Source organism: Drosophila suzukii, chromosome 3 (genome assembly GCF_043229965.1).
Source record: "Drosophila suzukii chromosome 3, CBGP_Dsuzu_IsoJpt1.0, whole genome shotgun sequence".
NCBI lineage: Eukaryota > Metazoa > Arthropoda > Insecta > Diptera > Drosophilidae > Drosophila > Drosophila suzukii.
In genome coordinates, this window is record NC_092082.1 from 59,552,929 (window position 1) to 59,576,090 (window position 23,162).

General features: G+C 41.2%; 1 protein-coding gene and 1 long non-coding RNA gene across 3 annotated transcripts in view; one reads left to right on the forward strand and one right to left on the reverse strand.

Annotated features, from left to right (window-relative positions):
• Positions 1 to 5,942, reverse strand: part of LOC136117695 (uncharacterized) — a 119,007-nt gene extending 113,065 nt beyond the window's left edge. The window contains exon 1 of the long non-coding RNA XR_010655261.2: positions 5,809 to 5,942. This is a non-coding gene — a long non-coding RNA (uncharacterized lncRNA). The remainder of the gene's footprint in view (positions 1 to 5,808) is intronic.
• LOC108020184 (uncharacterized) lies at positions 290 to 21,492 on the forward strand. Of its 2 annotated transcripts, none has more exons than XM_070996410.1 (3): positions 290 to 1,839; positions 14,791 to 15,662; positions 20,716 to 21,492. In XM_070996410.1, the coding sequence occupies exons 1-3, from the start codon at positions 1,041 to 1,043 to the stop codon at positions 21,046 to 21,048; spliced, it is 2,004 nt and encodes a 667-aa protein (XP_070852511.1). In that variant the 5' UTR covers positions 290 to 1,040; the 3' UTR covers positions 21,049 to 21,492. The 2 variants fall into 2 exon arrangements, with proteins under 2 accessions (XP_070852511.1, XP_036678489.2); XM_036822594.3 differs by lacking the exon at positions 20,716 to 21,492 and adding an exon at positions 16,654 to 17,430 and having other exon boundaries at positions 295 to 1,839.
• Positions 21,493 to 23,162: the final 1,670 nt, after the last annotated feature.

Sequence of the window (23,162 nt, forward strand, 5' to 3'; positions counted from 1 at the left end):
ACCAGTATACAAATTGAAATACAGATATGTTGACATGGCAAAAATATATATATAATATCATGGGGTTAACGTCTTAGTGGATTAAACCATTCGGCTTGTAGAAGACTAACAATGTCCCTTTAGAGCCCAGTAGGTCGAAATATAAAACACACTTCTACCTGACTTAATTTGGTTGGGCAAAGAGCGGAGAACAGGTACACAGGTGACTGAGCGCAGAGAGCGACTTTCTGATCGCCGAGCCGACGACTCTTTTGCAACGAACGAAGTCCAAGTAGACGTTGCTTAGACGCTGCTCGCCAGATTCATTTTCCAGTGAGACGTCGTCGTGAGACAAGCTTTAGTTCGGAGCGGGCGCCAACAAGCCGTCTCGGTAGCGATCTTCCAGTTGGTTCAGGAGTGTCGGATCAGCCCAGCTGTATTCTCTCTACGGAGCATGCGCAGAATTACAGTGTTAAGGGGTTCGGGATCAGAGCCACGCGCCGCCATATTGGTTTTTCAATCGTCAGTGTGTATGTGTTTCAGCTCCGTTGCCTGAGTCTCCGGGTGTGTGTGTGAGTGCGAAAGACCATTGGTTGCATTCTCCAAGAATTCCGACTGCCCCGCATCGAGATTTTCTTGAATTTGAATAAGGCCTGCAACGGGAATTCAATTCCCAGCTCTATTGTGTGTGTGTATGCTGTCACCCCGCTATGTACGAGTGTGCGTGTGCCCATGTTGCTGTGAACCCGAATGAGAATGCGAACGTTGGTGTGAGTGCAAGTGGCTCTGAGTGCGCGGCGAAAAATATCCGCTTACCTAAGCCAAAAAGCTCTCTGGCAACGGTCTAAGAACGCACCTGGGTACAGACACAGTCACAGCAACAGCCGCAGAAATACCTGTGGACCCAAACGAGGCCAGCACACAAAGCGAAACCAGAAAGTCCACATTTTTCGACCTGTTCTTCGCCCTTCCCTTCTCTTCGCGCCGCGCACTCTAGTGGAACACCGCTCTTTAGCTACAGCTACCGCACTACGAGTTAGTTACTCCGCTACGCAGTCACAATGGGTGACTCCACGCCCATCTGTCGGTGCCGCGTGCTCTACCTGGGAAGCGCCGTGCCGCGCCAGAGCAAGGACGGTCTGCAGGGCATCCAGGAGCCGCTGCGGAGCCTCTATCCCTCGGAAGGGGCAGTGGGCGCCAAGGGAATCGACAGTTGGTTGAGCGTCTGGTCGAACGGCATTCTGCTGGAGAACGTGGACGAGAACCTAAAGCAGATCACGCGGTTCTTCCCGATTGAGTCGCTGCACTACTGCGCCGCCGTGCGGCAGGTTCTCATTCCAGAGCGTGGGAACGCCCACCCGGAGCCAAAATTCCTGCCGCTGGACTCACCCTTCGCGCGAATGCCGCGCGCCCAGCACCCACCCATCTTCGCCGCCATCTTGCGACGCACTACCGGCATCAAGGTGCTCGAGTGCCACGTCTTCATCTGCAAGCGGGAAGCGGCCGCGAACGCGCTAGTCAGGTGTTGTTTCCATGCCTACGCCGACAACTCGTACGCTCGCCAGCTGGAGACGGGCGGATCGGGCGTTAGCGTCTATGGCACCCTGAAGAGCGCTGCCGGAAGCAAGTCCAGTGCTGACGCGATCAGCGTTGGCCTCGTCAACGGAGTCGGAAACGAAAGTGGATTCGGTGGCGGTAACCACCATCTAGCCCTTTCCAGCCAAGCTGACTGGCAGTCGCGGGCGGGCAGCACAACGACGTTGAATAGTCTGGGGAGAGCATCTAACGGCCACGCAAATGGATCAGCGATAGGCACGAATGGTGGTATCGCAACCGAGGGTTACACATCCGTAAAAAACTGTAAGTAACCCTGCTACACGACTATAACACTAAAACGCGTCTAGCGCCTATATTTTTTTATATTTTGTAAAAATGAGCGTTTGTTCTTATTATAAGTACCTACCTACGACATGCCAACACTTATTGAAATCGAACCATCCATTAAAAAGCTATAACCAAATAATTATCAATATTTTGCAGTTCAATCGAGATTGCGCGGCACATGCAAATAATCTGTTTTCACTAATACGCCACCAAGCTGCTAGGGGCGCTACCTGCTAGTTGTCTAAAAACCTTAGTCTTGTTTTGTTGGTATATCCATACACTACGTTTCTAGAAAATTGTAAGTCATTTGATAATAGGAGAAAAAAATGCTAGAGCAAACTGTATAAGAAGTCAAATGTAACAGTTTTGCACTCTCAATGCGAATTCTTTTTATTTTAGTTCTGGGATTCTGTAAGTCACTGCAACTAGCATCTAAAAATTTGAACTATTTCAAAATTTTTGGTTTTTCAAGGTTATATGGTCGGACGAAACCAAAATTAATCGATTTGAGTCAGATGGCCGTTCCTGGGATTGGACTAGACATCCCACAATCCAGTCACCAAGTAATGTTCGGCAAACCGCCATCGGTTCAATTATGGTCTGAGGGTGCATCCATAAAAATGGAGTTGGTCCCTCGGTGTTAATTTATGGAATATTGCGAAAGGAATAATATTTGAGCATTTTACAAGAAAATCTTCCAGAAGACATTTGGAATATGGGTCTTTCTGCTGAAAAATGCAAAGCAAGCATGATCCAAAGCACACGTCTCTTAGGTATAATATTTGATTTCCACGCAAAATTTTCAGTCCATATATGTTAGTGTTAGTGGCCCCCTAAATCTCCGGATGTGAATCCAATTGAAAATGTATGCAGTCATGTGAAATCGCAATTGGCGAAATATGCAGATCCTCCAATATATATAGTATGCTATTCCCCCCGAATTGGTGCAACGATACACCCGAGGTATGCCAAATTGTGTAGAAGAACTTAAAAAGTTAAAAGGGCTGTGGACACAGTATTAAAAAACAAGGGAGAACGCTATAGTCGAGTACCTCGACTATCAGATACCCGTTACTCAGCTAAAGGGACCAAAGGGAAATGGAGATATGCAAGCAGTAAAGCGAGATTGACATGCGCCACCTACCCGCGATCTCAATATATGGTTATGTGGGCGGTAGACAGATTTAGGCGTTATGGGCGTTATAGTGGGCGTGGCAAACTTTTTTTGAGGTCAATCGATAGGTATTGACGAGACTAATACATTTCAGTTAACATTTCTTTCTAGCATGAAAATTGTGGGTGCCACAGGCTTATGCAGTTTGTTGGCGTTAGAGTGGGCGTGGCAAACTTTTTTTTTGATCAATCGATAGGTATTAACAAGACAAATACATTTCAGTTAAAATTTTATCTATTTGGGCGGTTTGTGGGCGTGGCATTTTTGCGTAACAATCTTGCACTGCGTACAAGGCTACGGAATCTAAATCTGAAATCCCAATTTTCTATCTTCTATAGTTTCTGAGAAATCCGCGTTCATATTTACGATTTTTTGAAGTTTGTGGGCGGTTTGTGGGCGTTACAGTGGGCGTGGGTTAATCGATAGGTATTGATGAGGACAATACATTTCAGTTAAAATTTTTATTCAAGCTTCAAAACTGTAGGAGCCACAGTTTTGGGCGGTTTGTGGGCGTTAGAGAGGGCGTGGCACATTGCTGAAACAAACTTGCGCTGCGTAAGAAGCTCAGGAATCTGCAAGCCAAGTCTCAATAGCCTAGCTTTTATAGTTTCCGAGATCTCAGCGTTCATCCGGACGGACAGACAGACGGACAGACGGTCAAACGGACATCGCTAGATCGACTCGGCTAGTGATTCTGATCAAGAATATATATTTACTGATGGGGTCGGAAACGCTTCCTTCTGCCTGTTACATACTTTCGACGAATCTAGTATACCCTTTTACTCTACGAGTAACGGGTAAAGTTATTATCAAAAGTATTTGTTTACAAAAAAACGCAGCGCAAAACTGTAAAATTTGACATTTTGTACAGTTTGCTCTAACATTTTTTACTTATTTTCTAGAAACGTAGTGTATGAATATACCAAAAAAAAAGACTTAGATATTTAGCGTGCATAAATTAGAACAGAAGATACAGACCTTTGAAGTTGGAGAATTGAGCTCGTATTAAAGATTTGCTCGTCAGTGTATACAATTTTTCTTATGGTACTAATTATCAATATGCTACTTGTATTTAGTATTTCCATCTCCCTCCTCTTAGCTGAGTAACGGGTAATTGATATTCGATGGCATCAACTATAGCGTTCTCCCTTGTTGTGGTTACACTATCAAAAATGACAAAAAGTATGGCACTAAAGTTAACTTTTCTGTGACTGGTTTTCCAGAAAATGCCCCAACACTTTCTTCTACTAGTTACTTACTTTCCAACGGATACAATAAATTTTTTTACTCTACAAGTATTAAAAGTGTACCATCTATGACTTTTGGATACCCTATAATGATAAAAATTAAATGTCTTACGGCTAGCCACGTACTAATTAACAAGGCCCATGTGACCACGATTTGGTTATTAGATCTACACTGATTTATGCATTCTCGCCTTTATCTTACTCATCATCAAAACTCAAAGTCTTATCATCAACAGGTAGGCATGGTTAATACAGAGATACCCCCAACACAGGTAAAAAAAAGTGAGGGGAACAATTCAAAAAGCTGCTTCCGAGCTTAAACATTCATTAAAAACATGCAAGTGTGTTGAGTGAGTAAGTGAACCAAAATGAACACGTGAGAAAATTTCTGATTGTTTGCTAATTTTCATGTGGCTGCGGTCGTGGCATTGTGCTTTTGCTTATTCGATGGGAAGTCAGTAGAGAAGTGTGAAATCGCTGTAAAACCGCGGTAGAGTGGTCAAAAAGAGAGTGTCGTTAAGAGGGTGGTCGGCGATGTGAGGGTGCTTCAGTGAAACTCCGCCGAGAAGAGTTATACCTTTTGTTGAACAACCTCACCTGCGGATAGTAAAATTTTTAAAAATCCAAAACGACTTAGCCGCCCGAAATCAAAACAATTCAAAACGTACAACTGGAAAAGTATGATTAAAATGCACTTTAAAATTCAACTCAGTTTCTAGTTAATAATAATAGTTTGTTAAAAAGTTGTTGGTATACCCGTTAATCGTTAAGCACTCGTGCTTGCTATCAGAAAAAAAGCCCTCATACACTGAATCGATGCAAAGCTGTCACTGAAAAACCCTAGAACTTCATTTACCTTTGGATTGCTCCTTGCACAACCGATGAGAGATTTTGTGATTTACTGAAGCAATCGCAAAGACAACAAGAATAAGCACTATGGTCGAGTGCTTCGAGCTTAGATAAATAAAATAAAATTCAAATGCATTTCTATTAACGCCGCATACACCACACATGGCAGCGTCACGGCACCTAGCGAACGCCAGCGGTACTACAGACCTCGTGAAAGCCACGGAAGGTAGCGGTGCTGTTGACCATTTCAAAGCCTGTTTAACTTAATTAGTCATAACTTTTAAAATAAAAATGCGATTGGTATGATTTAGATAGATATTGGTTAATAAAATAAATTTCTATTCACAATTATACGAAATTTTCAAAAATGTGAGTTCTAGACAGGTTTTTACGTAATGGGCGTTTGTGGGTGTCGCACTCTGCTGCGCTGCGCAAGAAGCTCTAGAATCGATTTGCTTTATTCCAACTTTCTAGCTTTTATAGTTTCAGAGATCTCAGCGTTCATACGGACGGACATGGCTGGTTCGACTCGCCTGATCAAGATTTTATATTTTGTATAGGCCCGGAAATGCTTCCTTCTATCTGTTACACATTTTTCGACGAATCTAATATACCCTTTTACTCAACGAGTAACGCGTATAAAAACAAAGACCTTTAGTTGTTTTGGTCACTCACTGACTCTCAGTAGATGATCCGGAAACGGCTTTGTTGGTATCGAGCGGTTAGTAAGGCACCGATTCGTATGTTACGGTCTACCGAAAACCCGAGACTACGAGCCCGATCGAATCGATAAATGGAGTGGTTGCTAACGTCTTGAGAGACTCTGTCTTACTATTTAAGATAAGATGGTCTGCTTATCTATTAGAATAACTTTTAATAAAATGATTATTTCCATAAATATATATCAAACAAAAACACCTTTACCACCTAACTTTAAATCTACTGTATTAAGAAATTTTATTTATTTTACATATAGCACGTATCTGTAGGTTTAGTTGTTTAGAAACTGTAAGCCTACCTATCTTCTTTTTTTGGATTTCCCGCCAAACCGGCGGGTTTTTGCAAAAGTCGTAAAACAAAAGTTTTTTATTTCAAGATTTTTAATACACATATATAGTTCCAAAGTCCCTAAAACCAAACTAATCCCTTCATACAAAACCCACAAACAAAGAGACAAACATTTTCATTTTGAAAAGTCCCCAAATTTTTGTTTTTCGAATAACTTTTGAACGAAGCAAATGGATTTTAACATATGCGGTGTTGACAAAGGAGGTGTATTCAGCGCGTATTCTCAGTAAGAATATAACTAGGCTAATAGCCGGGATCATTTATACCCACCGGTACGATATTTGCCATACCTTTCGATTGGCGCATCATTCGTTACTATCAGACCATCACAGCAGATTTTCAATTCTGCGGCTATAAATAGTAGTCGCACTAGTCACTTTATCCTGGTGCGCTTCGTCACTACGTGGACTACCGTCCACAGTGATTCGGCATATATGCATAAATGTACACTAGACTCATAGTTTGATAGTGACACGAAAAATGTATACGAGTACACCATTTTTGGTGACACCTTAAACTATGATCACTCATAGTTTTACAGGTTCTACAATGTACAGAAAAATTCGAACTCATTCAAACCAAACCGTTAATATTGCTGTCTCTGCAAAGAGGCTGGATGGCACTCGAATGGAGGAAGTAAATACTCGAGTGCAAAAACAAAAACGGGGCACATTAACCGAAATCCACTAACAGTTGAACGACTCCGTTGCATGCAACAACCGCATGACAGTCTTTTTCACGGGCTGGAAATAGCTTCACGATAAAATAATAGCAACGCAGAGCCCGATCGTAAAGCTATGAAATTAAGATTTGAGACTCAACTGGCATACCTCAGCATTTAGTTTCCGACCTACATACCGATTTCCCTTCGAGATCTATTTGGCAAATCGGAAGAGCTCACACTCCTTTTACGCTGGAAATCAACGAACATGTTTTTATGGCATGTGCAATTGTGCTCCGACAATAAGCTACTACGAGCAAGTTAGCATAATTACTGTAATTCAGATGCTCAGACTTGTTTTCTTAGATTATACATATAAACAAGGAAGAACGCTATAGTCGAGTACCTCGAATATCAGATACCCGTTACTCAGCTAAAGGGAAATGAAGATATGCAAGCAGCAAAGCGAGATTAAAATGCGCCACCTACCGGCGGTAGACACATATGAGCGCTATGGGCGTTAGAGTGGGCGTAACCATTTTTTTTTTATCAATCGATAGGTGTTGACGAGACCAATACATTTCAGTTAAATTTTTTATTTAGCATGAAATTTGTGGGCGTCACAGGCTTGGGCGGTTAGTGGGCGTTAAAGTGGGCGTGGCAAACTTTTTTTTTGTGTCAATCGATAGGTACTGATGAGAACAATACATTTCAGATAATATTTTTATTCTAGCATCAAAACTGTAAGAGCCACAGTTTTGGGCGGTTTGTGGGCGTTAGAGTCGGCGTGGCACTCTGCTGAAACACACTGGGCTGCGTAAAAAGCTCAGGAATCTGCACGCCAAATCTCAATAGCCTAGCTCTTATAGTTTCCGAGATCTCCGCGTTCATCCGGACAGACGGACATGGCTAGATCGACTCGGCTAGTGATCCTGAACAAAATATATGTACTCTATGCGGTCGGAAGCGCTTTCTTCTGTTACATAGTTTCCGACGAATCTAGTATACCCTTTTACTCTACGAGTAACGGGTATAAAAAGATGGTTGGACATTGGTTTGATGGACATTTCTAATTTTCACATCTTGTTTGATTTCGTATGTTATAAAGCGACTTTCTTTCTGAGTTCGCATTTCAGTTACAGAATAGATTAACTTTTACTGAGTCGTTTTGGAATCCTTTCAAGACAGCTTGTTTATTTGTGTGAGATCTTAACTGCCGTAATGGTCAATCTTCTGACAATCCGATCTGACTACCCAAATTCCAACTTGCAGCTGTACCTGCGTTTCTTCAACAAAACACACCAAATCTCAAAGGCAATGATCCACAAGAGAAAATGCTATGGTCGATGCCCTCGACTATCGGGTATCTGATTACTCAGCTAAAGGGAGTGCGAGGGAGACGGAGATATGCAAGCAGCAATGCTACTGTTCGCGAAATACCACTACACCTAGAGTCGATTCCCTTATTTGCTTATATGTTTTTAATGAATTATCCATTTACAATATTAGAAATATACTGATAACCAAAACAAAAATTAAAATTAAAAAAAAAAAATAAAGGCGGGCAACGGACAGATTATGTGTTGCGGGTGTTCGAGTGGACGTGGCACTCCGATGAAAGAAACATGCTCTGCATGCTTTTTATCACCTTTCTAGCTCTTATAGTTTCCGAGATCTTATCGCTTATACGGACAGACGGACATGGCTAGATCGGCTCGCCTAGTGATTTGATTCTGATCAATTATGTATATCACATATATCACAGATCGAAAGGTATTGTTATATTTTTCAATTTTCGGTACCAAGATAATAATTTTTGCAAAATATTAAACGTGGGCGCTAGATGGGTTTTAGTGTTATTGTCGTTTGTGGGCGTTAGAGTGGGCGTGGCACCCTGCTGATATAGTTTCAGATATAGATCTCAGCGTTTATACGGACATTCGGACACCCGGACAGACAGACATGGCTAGATTGACCTGGCTAGTGATCCTGATCAAGAATATAAATACTTTATAGGGTCGAAAACGCTTCCTTCTACCTGTAACATACTTTCCGACGAATCTGGTATACCCTTTTACTCTACGAGTAACGGGCATAAATATATCTTATAATTTGCAAAGTTATGCAATTTCTATTAATTCTTGTGTTACGGTCCTGGGACTATTTTTGTCGTACTAAAAGGTTGAGCTGAAAAAATATGTTAAACATCTTTTGGAAAAACCCGCAGCTAGAATTGGTTCAAGTTTAAATGGTCCTAAACGCCAGCTGCTTAAGACATGTTTTGCATGTCATTGGAAAGATTAATTTAAGATCTAAACACTTCACTTTACATAATTGTTCCTACTAAAATCCTTCAAAAATTAGACATAAATATAATTAAAATTTTCAGTAAAGGTTTTTCAGGATTTTTTTACAAAGGCATGTGGTATAGAAAGTGTATTTATTTAGTGGGTCGTATAATAAATTTTCGTTACAAAAGATGATATAAAAAGGTTCGTACTTTTTATGTTAAAGGTGTTAAAGGTGCGATCGTCACTAGTTTTACCCGTTACTCATAGAGTAAAAGGGAGAGTGTATACCAGGTAGAAGGCAGCGTATCCGACCCCATAAGGCATATATATTCTTAATCAGGACCACCAGCCGAGTCGATCTAGCCATGTCCGTCTGTCCGTATGAACGCTGAGATCTCCCAAACTATCAGAGCTAGAGTGTTGGGACTTTGGTTGCAGGTTCTTCTTCCTGCGCAGCGAAAATTTGTTTCAGCAGGGGATTACGCCCAATTTAACACGCACAAACGACTTTAACACTTAACAAGGAAGAACGCTATAGTCGAGTACCTCGACTATAGATACCCGTTACTCAGCTAAAGGGACCAAAAGGAAATAAAGATATGCGTGCAGCAAAACGAGATTGAAATGCTCAACCTACCCGCGATCCCAATATATGGTTATGTGGGCGGTAGACAGATTTAAGCGTTATGGGCGTTAGAGTGGACGTGTCAAACTTCTTTTTGGGTCAATCTATAGGTATTGACGAGACTAATACATTTCAGCTTAAAAATTTTTTTTTTTAGCATGAAAATTGTGGGCCCTTTTAGATTGGGCTGGTTTTTTTTTAATCAATCGATAGGTACTGTCGAGACTAATACATTTCAATTAAAATTTCTTATAGAGCATGAAAATTGTGGGCGCCATAGAGTAAAAGATTATACTAGTTTCGTCAAAAAGTATGTAACAGGCAGAAGGAAGCGTTTCCGACCCCATAAAGTAGATATATTCTCGATCAGGATCACTAGCCGAGTCGATCTAGCCATGTCCGTCTTTTCGTCTGTCTGTCCGCCCGTTCGTCCGTATGAACGCTGTGATCTCGGAACTATAAAAGCTAAAAATATTCTACCCACATAACCATATCTTTAGATACCGGGTAGGTGGAGCACTACAATCTCGCTGTGATGATTGCATGTCTCAATCTTTCTTTGGTCTTTTTAGGTAGGTAACGGGTATCTGATAGGCACTCGAATTCGACGAATACGATACCTCGTTAGAAGTGTTTTTTCTAGTCGTAAACGATTCATTCTACCTGTTACATATTTTCCGGCAAATCTATGGTAATTAGATTACTTTACGAGTAACGGGTATAAGAACAGCGAAAAAACTTCATACCCCGGCGCTGGTTTTAGTTTTTTAATAATTTTGCTTTAAACATGTTATGTAAGGCAAGCAACAATAGAAAATGCTGGGCTGTTGCCGATTCATTTTCTACCACTCCTTTTCCTCCCGACTTGTTGGAATTTGTGTCGCACCAAACTTCAGTAAATGCCAGCGGAGTGCTTTGGCGAGCCTTGAATGCATTGTAATTCAACTTATACTGACTACATGGCACATATTTTTATAGAGTCAACGGCCATGCTCCAATCTTATCCTACTCAATCCCCTTCCTCTTATATTTTCACGCACGCATGCGCGTCTCGCCGTCCCGCGCAATGTTAGTGAGAGTTTGAGTTTTACTTTTGAATCTATTCGCCTGATAATGACGTAAGTCCAAATAGTTTTTACGGTGGTTCCGTGAAGCAGGGTACAGAAGTAAAGGAAATTTGATGCAATTAAATGTCAGTAAATGCCGAAGCTTAATTAAAACATTTTAATTGGAAATGTAATTTACTTTCTGAAACTAATATCACTAGATAAAATTGGAGCCAGGTCAATTAAATGATCTGGAATCCGATGGACTTCCGCAGCTATTTGCGCAAATTATTTTCCGTGCGCTGTAAAAGTTGTTGTCTAATTTGCTAAACGGTAGAGCGAAACTGCTTGACAAAGCTTCCTGCTCAGTTATAGAAGTTTTGCCGCCCAATGAGAAAATTCATATACGAGTGTTTTATCGTGGAAGGCCAAAGTCTATTGAGTGATCACAATTTGAACGCAAAAAAAATGTGTAAGGTCGACATAAAATGTACTTCACTACAATCTAACATTTTAATGTATTTTGCATTAAGCAATTTAAAAAGTAACAAAACTATTCATGAAATTTGCATGCAATTTGTTGTTTGATTCTTCAAGTAAGTTAATAGTAACATCACATTGTTTTTCATGCATTTTGTTTTTATTTGTTGAAAAATATGATCACCACACTAAAATCGTAACAAAACAATTTATTTTATTCATGTATTTTATTGTTATACCCGTTACTCGTAGATTAAAAGGGTATACTAGATTCGTCGGAAAGTATGTAACAGGCAGAAGGAATCAGGATCACTAGCCGAGTCGATCTAGCCATGTCCGTTTGTCCGTCTGTCCGTCTGACCGTCTGTCCGTCTGTCCGTATGAACGCTCAGATCTCTGATACTATAGGAGCTACAATACTGGGACTAGGCATGCAGATTCCTGAGATTCCTGCGCATCGCAAGCTTGTTTCAGCAATGTACCACACCATCTCTAACGCCCACAAACCGACCAAAACTGTGGCTCCTACAGTTTTGATGCTAGAATAAAAATTTTAGCTGAAATATATTATTCTCATCAATACCTATCGGTTGACCAAAAAACAAGATTGCAACGCCTAAGGCGCCCACAATTTTCATGCTAGATAAAAAATGTTAACTGAAATGTATTGGTCTCGTCAATACCTATCGATTGATCCAAAAAAAGTTTGCCACGCCCACTCTAAGGCCCATAACGCTTAAATCTGTCTACCGCCCACATAACCATACGATCTCGTATATTGAGATCACGGGTAGGTGGCGCATTTCAATCTCGCTTGCATATCTCCATTTCCCTTTGGTCCCATAGCTTAGTAACGGGTATCTAAAAGTCGAGGTACTCGACTATAGCGTTCTTCCTTGTTTTCATTAGTGTAATGAGAGTGGTATAGGGACTGTCCCATAATCTCTGGGTCGTGTGATAATGCGCTTGGCCCTACTTTAATGATCACCAAAAGTCTGTCGGTGCGTCTGTATGAACGCGGGGATGTCGAGAACCATAAAAGCTACAAAATATGAAAATTAAGCATGCCTTTTCTACATGGCCCACATTCTTATAGATGTTAAATGGGATTTCGTTTTCTTTATCAATTTATATTTACCTATCTAAAAATTGTTTAACTAGGACGGTTCATTAAAAAGCTATGACGAGAAAAATGTAATCGCCACTAGGTGGCGCCCTGCATTCCGCTTTCTTTACCTGAGTAACTGTTATCTTCGGGTATGTTCATCGAACATTGTTCAAATACAGATTAACTTTTTGAATCGTGGTAAAAAGAAAGTTGAAAGATCAACAGATCATTTAGCTGAAAGTTAGCAGTGGAATACCTTAAGTCTTGCATTTGAATGTTGGCCATGTAAATATCTGCTTCCAAGCAAGAGTGATAGCGATTGCGCTAGCTGTCATTTTCTAAGCCAGTCAAGTCTGGGGTCAATAGCCCTCATGCGGAGCAGGTTTCATATGTTAGCGAGTGAGACTACAACGCCCATAAAAAGCCAGTTGGTAGAATAACAAACGAGTCCTAAAGGCACAACTAAAGAATGGCGCTTGGAAGAAAAAATACGGAATGGCTAGATACAAAAGCAGACACCAAAGCGGCTACCAAAGACACTTGAAGACACTCTTCGCAAGCCAATACAGGCTGGGCCTTCAACATGGCCAAAAGAGGAAAGGGAACCAGGCTATCAGCTTTGGCGCTGTCGCGGGTTAGGTCTGGGACTGGTCTAAATGGAACTCAGGCCGACTACGGGTCGGCGGTATTGCAGTATCGTGGCAGTTGCAGGTGTAGCCATGCTCACGTTATTAAGTTACTGTTATTTATTACGAACCCGTTGTCTCCATGGCCCAATTGAGCTGTAGTGTGAGTAGTTGTTCGTCGACTGGACCCGTGTCCAGAAGAGGCCAGTCGTACCAATTTTATCGCAGTCTCCGACCATTTAATTGAAATGCCTTTGCATTCGCGATACCAGTGGTCTTGGCCAGTTTTCGTTCACATGAACTGATAAGACAAGCTTAGTCAATGGTCAGCATGTAAGCTATTTGTATTCGAGTGCTTTGCTTAGCTCTGTCCGCCAGTAGCTCCGCTGACTCAGCAATTCGCCTTTGTCGGCAGCTCGAAAAATGAGACAAGTGCGCAGTGGGTCTTGATAGTGAGGTAACACCTGTCAGCCATGAAGGTCAGGCAAAATGGATTTATGACTTCTTGCGCAGCATTTTTAGATTACATTTCTCAGACACTAAAATCAAAGTAAAACAAGAGAGAAGGCTTTAGTCGAGTACCTCTATCAGATACCAGTTACTCAGCTAATGGGACCAAAGGGAGCTTTGCGAGCAGCAAAGGGAAATTGGAATGCGCCACCTACCAAGCGATCTCAATATATGGCTATGTGGGCGGTAGAAAGATTTAACCGTTATGGGCGTTAGAGTGGGCGTGGCATATTTTTTTTGGATCAATCGATAGGTATTGACGAGCCCCATACATTTCAGTTAAAATTTTTTATCTAGCATGAAAGTTGTGGACGACATAGGCTTGGGCGGATTGTGGGCGTTAGAGCGGGCGTGGCATATTCGCGTAACAAACTTGCGCTGCGTATAAGGCTACGGAATCTAAATCTGAAATCCCAATATCTTTGATAGTTCCCAAATATCCGCATTCATACTTACGATTTTTTCAAGTTTGTGGGCGGTATGTGGTCGTTAAAGTGGGCGTGGCAAACTTTTTTTTTGGTCAATCCCTCGAATCTAGTATACCTTTTTACTCTACGAGTAACGGGTGTAATCATGTTTCTGATGAAATCGTTATTGGCCGAACTGCGCGGCAAAGCGAAAGCTAATACCGAGTATGTTAATGTATGCTTCGAATTGCTGAAAAACAATGGTAGGGGCGCCGGAGGCGGGCTTCTTTACATTACCCCTCTCTCCATTCTGAACATACAGTGCATTCACATAAGCGAAAAAGAAAGAGACGGAAGATCGTTTACCCAGTGTTGAAAAGCACTGGAAGGACCGAAAATTTGCGCACGGAACAGCGCTGTAAATCTTTCTGTTTTCTTTTAGGCTACAACTAACTCTCGTATTGCGAAACCCGTGGGCCTAGTGTGAGTGAGCGAACTTGCACTTTTTTCTTCGTTATTTCGAACGATCCGACTTATAATTTTCACGTAATAGGAAGAAGACTTTTTGTAAAGTTGCTTTAATGCTTTAAAACTGAAAGACTAGCTTGCAAGAAAACGGACGAAAGGACAGACGGGCATGACTATATCCACTCGTTTAGTGATGTTGATCAAGAATATATATATATACAAGTACACTATAGGTCAGAAATTTCTTCTGCTACAAATGTTTGACTCAAATTATTATACCCGTATAAAAACATGTGGAAATGATTGGGGGGCGTTGACTATGTGCACAACCATTATATTCATTTAAGCAATTACCTACCTCTTTCAGTTTACGGCAGCAGCGCTGACCTAAACGTCACAGTCGATGATGGAGAGGCTTCGTGCAACGGCGACGAGAACCATAAGGTGTGGAGTGGATCGCAGGATCAGTTGAACAGCATTGGTGCCCAAGAAAGTCCTTATGAGCTGTTTGCGGGAAACACCTCAACATTGGGGAGGCCCCTTCGGGCTCGCCAGATCAGCACGCCGATCGATGTGCCGCCTCCTCCGGTGAAGGAGGAGCGCAAGACAAAGCGAGATAAGAAGGTGTCCAGGTCGAGCGGCAGCCAAAGCCTGTCCGGCACCCTCATTCGACCGAAGCCAGTACACCCGGCGGCGCTTCATCGCTCCGGCTTCCAAGGAGCGGCAGGAGCTGGTAGCATGGTCTACGGACCCGTCTCCGGACCGCAATCTGCCCGTTTCCACACGATTAGTCATCGCGGTTTTCCCCCGGGGCCGACCACCCACCTGGCCCACCACCCACAGCCTCATCTACCACAGCACCAGGTCCATATGATGCACCACTCCCACATCAGCGGACTTCCTCCCATGCCGATCCCAGTAATGATGCCGCAGCAGTACGCCACCCTTCAGACGTCTCGCTCGACTAGCAAGAAAAAGAAAAAGGACAAAAAAAATGGGTCGGGAGGTGGTGGAGGAGTGCCCGTCGGCATGCCCATTGTGCCGCCCATTTACGCCTACCATCACCAACAACAGACCATGGGCGCTCCGTCCCCCCAGTTGACCCAGTCCCAAATCGGGGAGCCACGTCCACTGGTCCATTCAAGCCGAAAGCTTGCGGCATCGATGGGCAACGGACTGGATGACTCTGGAAACTCGGGTGCGGAATCGCCATCGCCGGGCGGCACTGGCATTTACAAGGTATGCTTCTTTTGAATTAAATTTGGTAAATAAAACTAGATAAAACGCAACAGTCGACGCGATCGACATCACAGGTGCACAGCCAAAATTTTCCACCAACCATTTCTAGTTTTCCATGATAATTGGATCCTCTTGAGTAAAAGTCCCACACAAACTAGTGTTCCATCATCTGCAGCTTCCACGGTATAGCTAAGAATACAAAATCAGATGTCTGGCGACATATTGAATTATGTGGCTTATAAGATTTAACTTATATTAAATATTTTCGCTGAAACACACTCTCAATATGTAATGAACCATTGCCCATGTCTTTAAAACTTACGAAAAAGATGAAATTCCTTAATTTTTTACAATTTCTCTGATGAAAAACCGCCCCTAAACAATAAATCTGAAATGCAAGTCAGTTTTATTTTTTTTGGGATTTTATTGTTGGTTTCAGCTTAAAGCGATTTCATGAGGACATGTTATAGCGCTACTAATTTTTTTATTTTTGTTACCTGCTCCTATATGTTGTCAAATTTAAAGTATGTCATGGCAACCAATAGAATGTTGTTATATAGAAGAAAAGAAAATAAAGGAGAAAATAAGAAGAATAAAGCGCGATTCCTCTTTAAACTCTGTACATAAAATGAAAAAAAAAGTTTTTGATTATTTAACTACCTCGATGATTACAAAAAAGTCTTATTGACTTTGATACGACACTTTCAAAAGTGTTCACAAAAGAATGCAAATAGCAACCTATAACAACCAGCCAATAAAACAAAACTACAATACCTTTGACGATATAAAACACACGAGTAAATTGGCCAAAGAAGAGTTTAAAGACAATCAGGTCAACGTCATGGAATGGCTCGCAGTCAGTCAGCAGTCTTGGAAATAAAGTATGCTTAAAAGTTATTCTTTTGTGGTTTTTTGATAGCCTGAAGGTGCACTACTATTATTTTGACCATACACAATACAAATTCGGTTATTAACTTTTGTATTTTTCCAGCGCAAAGGACACCTCAACGAGCGAGCGTTCAGCTACTCTATACGCCAGGAGCATCGTAGCCGCAGCCATGGATCGTTGGCCAGCCTGCAGTTTAATCCTCCGGACATAAAGAAGGAACGCGAGATTGCCCAAATGGTGGCTGGGCTTGACCTGAATGATGGTGAACTACCTATGGGTCCGAATACGTTGCAGCGCAAGCAGGCCATGACAATGTCAAATGGCGGAGGACAGGGTCCAGGACCTGGCCAGAACCCTCACGCTCATCATTCACACCCACATGCCATCTACGGCCCACTGGGATCTGCCAGCAGCTTCGGAATGCCGCGAAGATAAGAGTTGATAAGTCTACAACATCACTTCCGAGCTGAGCTGCGAACCGCGAAGTTTAAAAAAAATTAGACTTACACAACTTTGAGCGATGCTGGTCAAATTAAAAAGGGAGTGATGTAGAATGACGAAAAGCTTCTGTCATTGTTGTACAACAGATTAAAAAGACGGCGGCTGAACAGTTTAGCGATGCTTCAACTCAACATAAATGAATATGTGTGCCTTATTATGTTTATACTAAAAGAATGTGCGCTCGCTAGTAACCATGAATCCACAAGATACCATATATACTAACCATTATAAAACATAGTTTAGACTATTATAATGCGATCGCAATGTTGTAGCAACCATTATCCGACGTAACCAATAAGACAGAGAAACACACCTTAATCGTATATTACTTGTATGCTGATTGAATATGTACAATAAATACCTACAATAAACAGTTAACTGAGTACGATCCTAGCCTAAAGCAAATGTTTTCGCACGTCTAAGCCGGTACAAAGTAAGATTAGCAGATTCAGTAAGAACCAGAAACATTGATGCTTAAATTTGTATCTACTTTAAATTTTTCACTTTTCACCTTTATCAACTTGCTGTGAAATCATTGACACTGTTTGTACTAAATACGCGTGTCCTTAGGCAATATCATTACTTGTTAAATAATTTTGAAAACGTAATGCTAAATAATTATTTACTGTTCAAAAAGTAATACTAATAAAAAAAAAAACATCTATTTTGGAATATGTAATGCCAATGAAAAATCAATTCATCACTTTGAAGAAAGTAATGCTAATAGAACATCATTGCAATAGTTTTCCAACATATAATGATAATGACAGCATTGCATTACTTTAAAAAAAAAAACAAGGAAATACGCTATAGTCGAGTACCTCGACTATCAGATACCCGTTACTCAGCTAAAGGGACCAAAGGGAAATGGAGATATGCAAGCAGCAAAGCGAGATTGAGATCACCTACCCGTGATTTCAATACATGGCTATGTGGGCGGTGGACAGATTTAACGCATAAATCTGTCTACCGCCGGTAGGTGGCGCTTTTTAATCTCGCTTTGTTGCTTGCATATCTCCATTTCCCTTTGGTCCCTGACTTGAGCTGAGTAACGGGTATCTGATAGTCGAGGTACTCGACTATAGCGTTCTTCCTTTTTTAGTTATTATTTTCATTCTAGCATCAAAACTGTAGGAGCCACAGTTTTGGGCGTATTGTGGGCGTTAGAGTGAAAACAAACTTGCGCTGCGCAAGAAGCTCAGGAATCTACATGCCAAATCCCAATAGCCTAGCTCTTATAGTTTTCGGGATCTCAGCTATATCCTGATCAAGAATATTTAAACTTTATAGGGTCGAAAATGCACCCCTCCACCTTATACATACTTTTCGACGAATCTAGTACCTTGGATGTTGATGCACTATGGTCAGTACAAACAAGTGGCCCTACGACACCAAGCAATGCTTGTTACGCGCGGAGCCCTTCACCGTTTTGGGCGAGTAAACAAAATTGCGGACAAAGAAAAAGACAATGTAACAATAGACAATTAACAAGGAAGAAAGCTATACTCGAGTACCTCGACTATCAGATACCCATTACTCAGCTAATGGGACCAAAAGGAAATGGAGATGTGCAAGCAGCAAAGCGAGATTGAAATGCGCCACCTACCGGCGGTAGACAGATCTAAGCGTTATGGGCGTTAGAGTGGGCGTGGCAAATTTTTTTTTTGGATCAATCGATAGGTATTGACGAGACCAATACATTTCAGTTAAAATTTGTTATCTAGCATGAAAATTGTGGGCGCCACAGGCTTATGCAGTTTGTGGGCCTGCCTGTTACATACTTTCCGACGAATCTAGTATACCCTTTTACTCTACGAGTAACGGGTATAAAAATACATTTCAAAATACGAATAGACAAATGCCATCAAGTAAAACTAATTATTTACTAGGTAGGATAGTATTATTGATTTAAAGATAGGAAGTGAGGCGGTAGTAGATGTTATATTTATTATTATTATAATTGTCGGGTCACGCAGACGCAGCAGCTAACTAACGTCTTAATTCGATCTCTTATATTAATTGCATCGTGAAAGGTAGCTCTCTCTATCTAGCTCTCTCGTTTTTTGTGTACTTGCATTCTTGGGCCCAGCATTCGGCTGGCTGTCCCTTTGTAAATGCACTCTCGTCACTCTCTTACTCCCTTTTTTATGAAGCGGGATATCAAACGACTCCTTCCATCTGTGTGGGAAATCGAATGTTTCTAAAGATAAAATAAAAAGTTTGTGCAATGGTCTACACAAAGTCTCAGCGCCGGAGAGTAGACTGGTTTGACTTATATCAGGACTAAAAATAAAGTTTGATTTAGGAATGTCATATGGGTAAGACTGATCTGGAGGGCTTGATGTTGAGTAGGTGGTTTGAAAAAACTGTGCAAAAAGATCGGCTATGGCCTGATCAGTGTTTGCGGCCGAATTTTCAAATTTAAGTGATGATGGGTAACTTGAAGATTTACGCTTTGTGTTAACGAAATTATAAAACTGTTTTGGATCCAGTGTAAACTGAATCTTGCAACGAGCTAAATAGTTTTTATAACACTGGGCGTTAAATCTTAAATGATGATACTTCCCTACCATATTGAAAATTAAATCGTTCAACCTTTAGAACTTTGAACTTTGTTACGGATATAGGCCAGGATTCAGCCGAGAAACAAAAATTTGTTTCCGAAGCGGTGTCTTCGGGCGTCTCGTGCGTCAAAGTCTCGCGTCCACAGCATTCGGAAACCGAATCTTTTTCGACCTCAGTACAGGTGCACAGCCAAAATTTTCCACCAACCATTTCTAGTTTTCCATGATAATTGGATCCTCTTGAGTAAAAGTCCCACACAAACTAGTGTTCCATCATCTACAGCTTCCGCGGTATAGCTAAGAATACAAAATCAGATGTCTGGCGACATATTGAATTATGTGGCTTATAAGATTTAACTTATATTAAATATTTTCGCTGAAACACACTCTCAATATGTAATGAACCATTGCCCATGTCTTTAAAACTTACGAAAAAGATGAAATTCCTTAATTTTTTACAATTTCTCTGATGAAAAACCGCCCCTAAACAATAAATCTGAAATGCAAGTCAGTTTTATTTTTTTTGGGATTTTATTGTTGGTTTCAGCTTAAAGCGATTTCATGAGGACATGTTATAGCGCTACTAATTTTTTTATTTTTGTTACCTGCTCCTATATGTTGTCAAATTTAAAGTATGTCATGGCAACCAATAGAATGTTGTTATATAGAAGAAAAGAAAATAAAGGAGAAAATAAGAAGAATAAAGCCCGATTCCTCTTTAAACTCTGTACATAAAATGAAAAAAAAAGTTTTTGATTATTTAACTACCTCGATGATTACAAAAAAGTCTTATTGACTTTGATACGACACTTTCAAAAGTGTTCACAAAAGAATGCAAATAGCAACCTATAACAACCAGCCAATAAAACAAAACTACAATACCTTTGACGATATAAAACACACGAGTAAATTGGCCAAAGAAGAGTTTAAAGACAATCAGGTCAACGTCATGGAATGGCTCGCAGTCAGTCAGCAGTCTTGGAAATAAAGTATGCTTAAAAGTTATTCTTTTGTGGTTTTTTGATAGCCTGAAGGTGCACTACTATTATTTTGACCATACACAATACAAATTCGGTTATTAACTTTTGTATTTTTCCAGCGCAAAGGACACCTCAACGAGCGAGCGTTCAGCTACTCTATACGCCAGGAGCATCGTAGCCGCAGCCATGGATCGTTGGCCAGCCTGCAGTTTAATCCTCCGGACATAAAGAAGGAACGCGAGATTGCCCAAATGGTGGCTGGGCTTGACCTGAATGATGGTGAACTACCTATGGGTCCGAATACGTTGCAGCGCAAGCAGGCCATGACAATGTCAAATGGCGGAGGACAGGGTCCAGGACCTGGCCAGAACCCTCACGCTCATCATTCACACCCACATGCCATCTACGGCCCACTGGGATCTGCCAGCAGCTTCGGAATGCCGCGAAGATAAGAGTTGATAAGTCTACAACATCACTTCCGAGCTGAGCTGCGAACCGCGAAGTTTAAAAAAAATTAGACTTACACAACTTTGAGCGATGCTGGTCAAATTAAAAAGGGAGTGATGTAGAATGACGAAAAGCTTCTGTCATTGTTGTACAACAGATTAAAAAGACGGCGGCTGAACAGTTTAGCGATGCTTCAACTCAACATAAATGAATATGTGTGCCTTATTAGGTTTATACTAAAAGAATGTGCGCTCGCTAGTAACCATGAATCCGCAAGATACCATATATACTAACCATTATAAAACATAGTTTAGACTATTATAATGCGATCGCAATGTTGTAGCAACCATTATCCGACGTAACCAATAAGACAGAGAAACACACCTTAATCGTATATTACTTGTATGCTGATTGAATATGTACAATAAATACCTACAATAAACAGTTAACTGAGTACGATCCTAGCCTAAAGCAAATGTTTTCGCACGTCTAAGCCGGTACAAAGTAAGATCAGCAGATTCAGTAAGAACCAGAAACATGTGGGAGTCAGTATTTTCGGCCAAGTTGGCATTCCTAGTCAAGACATTACCCATGGTAATTAACATAAATAGCCCAGATGCAACCCTTCAGTAGCAAGAATCCGATCCTCGCTAGAATACCAAAAATACCATTTTTATGGATTTTGGGGATTTTGTGCATCCTACATCCACTCTAGACGCCATGATTTCCTCCTCTTTATCGAAAGCTTCTCCCGAGATCGGTTCGTTCCCTGCAAAAAGTGCTATAATTTTCAAACCCGTTCGCATCCACACATCCGCGAGTGAAATTCTAGGAATTTTGGTTGAGCAGTACGACCTGTTATCATTCCCAATATTGGTGGTAAGATTATTCGACGATATATTGGAAAAATCTAATTGTAATTCCCGGAAAACAGCAGTGACCAGACCCACGTGCAAATTCTCGGAATTGACGGAAGTTTTACAGTCCTCCCTCTGCGCACAGCAAGGAGTAGGTGCCGCGTGCAGCGATTCATCAGCGGAACCATACATTTCTTCAGCGCCAGGCCATAATCGCCATTTGGGATTCTTATACCGCACACCGCGTGAAAGGAATCTGTCTTCTTTGCCACACCTGGATTAATTTCATCATCGGCAAACCATAAGCGGCTTCAAGGATCGCCGCAGTGAACCCCCGTGAGGTTTTGACCTTGCCAAGTCCGCACGACGATCTACAAGTCAGATCAAGTTGCAGTTCGGGCGAAAAACGCACCGGCGCCGATTCGGCGTAATTCGGGCAAGACAGCGGAGGCGGACGCCGCATCCCAATTGGAATTTGAGTTCCAATTCTGGCTTCCAGTTAATTTTGGCCGGGACTGCCAACTCGTTTTTGTATCGCTAAAGCGATTGTAGTTTAATTTTCTTATTTTAAATATTTGTATGACGAGTTTCTAATTTAATTTACGATTCCTATTTAGCTTTTATACTTGCGTGTGTGCTTACGACATAGTATGACATATATACACTTAAATTAAATTATCCTACAGCGCACATCGATCGTCATCAGGCCTGCTGACTTCGTTGGAGAGTTCGTAAGTACGGCATAGCCGTAAATCATTTACATTCCTACATATATATTCATTCTTGTCTGAGCCCGCGCACTTTTGGTACCAATATATACATGTAATTTTTCCACATTCGCGTATTGATATAAATATTAAATAAGAATCGTTTGCACTTATATAATTTAACGTAATCCGCCTAAGTGATTTCCTGTAATTTTTGAATAAGCTTGCCGCGTACCGATAAAATATGTAATCAGTTTTGTAATAATTTAACGTAAACAAAATATCCATTTCTTTTCCTATTTGATAATCTTGTACTGACACTCGATCATATAGAGAGTCTTTTGGCGTAAAGAACGCTTAGTCTTAAGGCTTTAGTGTTAGGATTTGTAGTATTAAGAACCATGAACCATATTATCGTGTTTGCCGTATTAAATGAAATTTAAGATGAATTAATTTGTGATCTTTTGAGGGCACCTTAGAGGATGTAGCGCAGCGGTTGTTTTAAGGGTGGAGTCTAATGTGACTTCACAGGTAGGGTGGGTATAGAAGGTGGCC

Excerpts from the sequence above, each read along its gene's own strand:
- LOC108020184 (XM_070996410.1), top strand. The coding sequence starts at position 1,041 with ATGGGTGACTCCACGCCCATCTGTCGGTGCCGCGTGCTCTACCTGGGA. Across the intron at positions 1,840-14,790 it reads TTACACATCCGTAAAAAACT|TTTACGGCAGCAGCGCTGAC; the intron begins GTAAGTAACCCT and ends TACCTCTTTCAG. Across the intron at positions 15,663-20,715 it reads GCGGCACTGGCATTTACAAG|CGCAAAGGACACCTCAACGA; the intron begins GTATGCTTCTTT and ends GTATTTTTCCAG.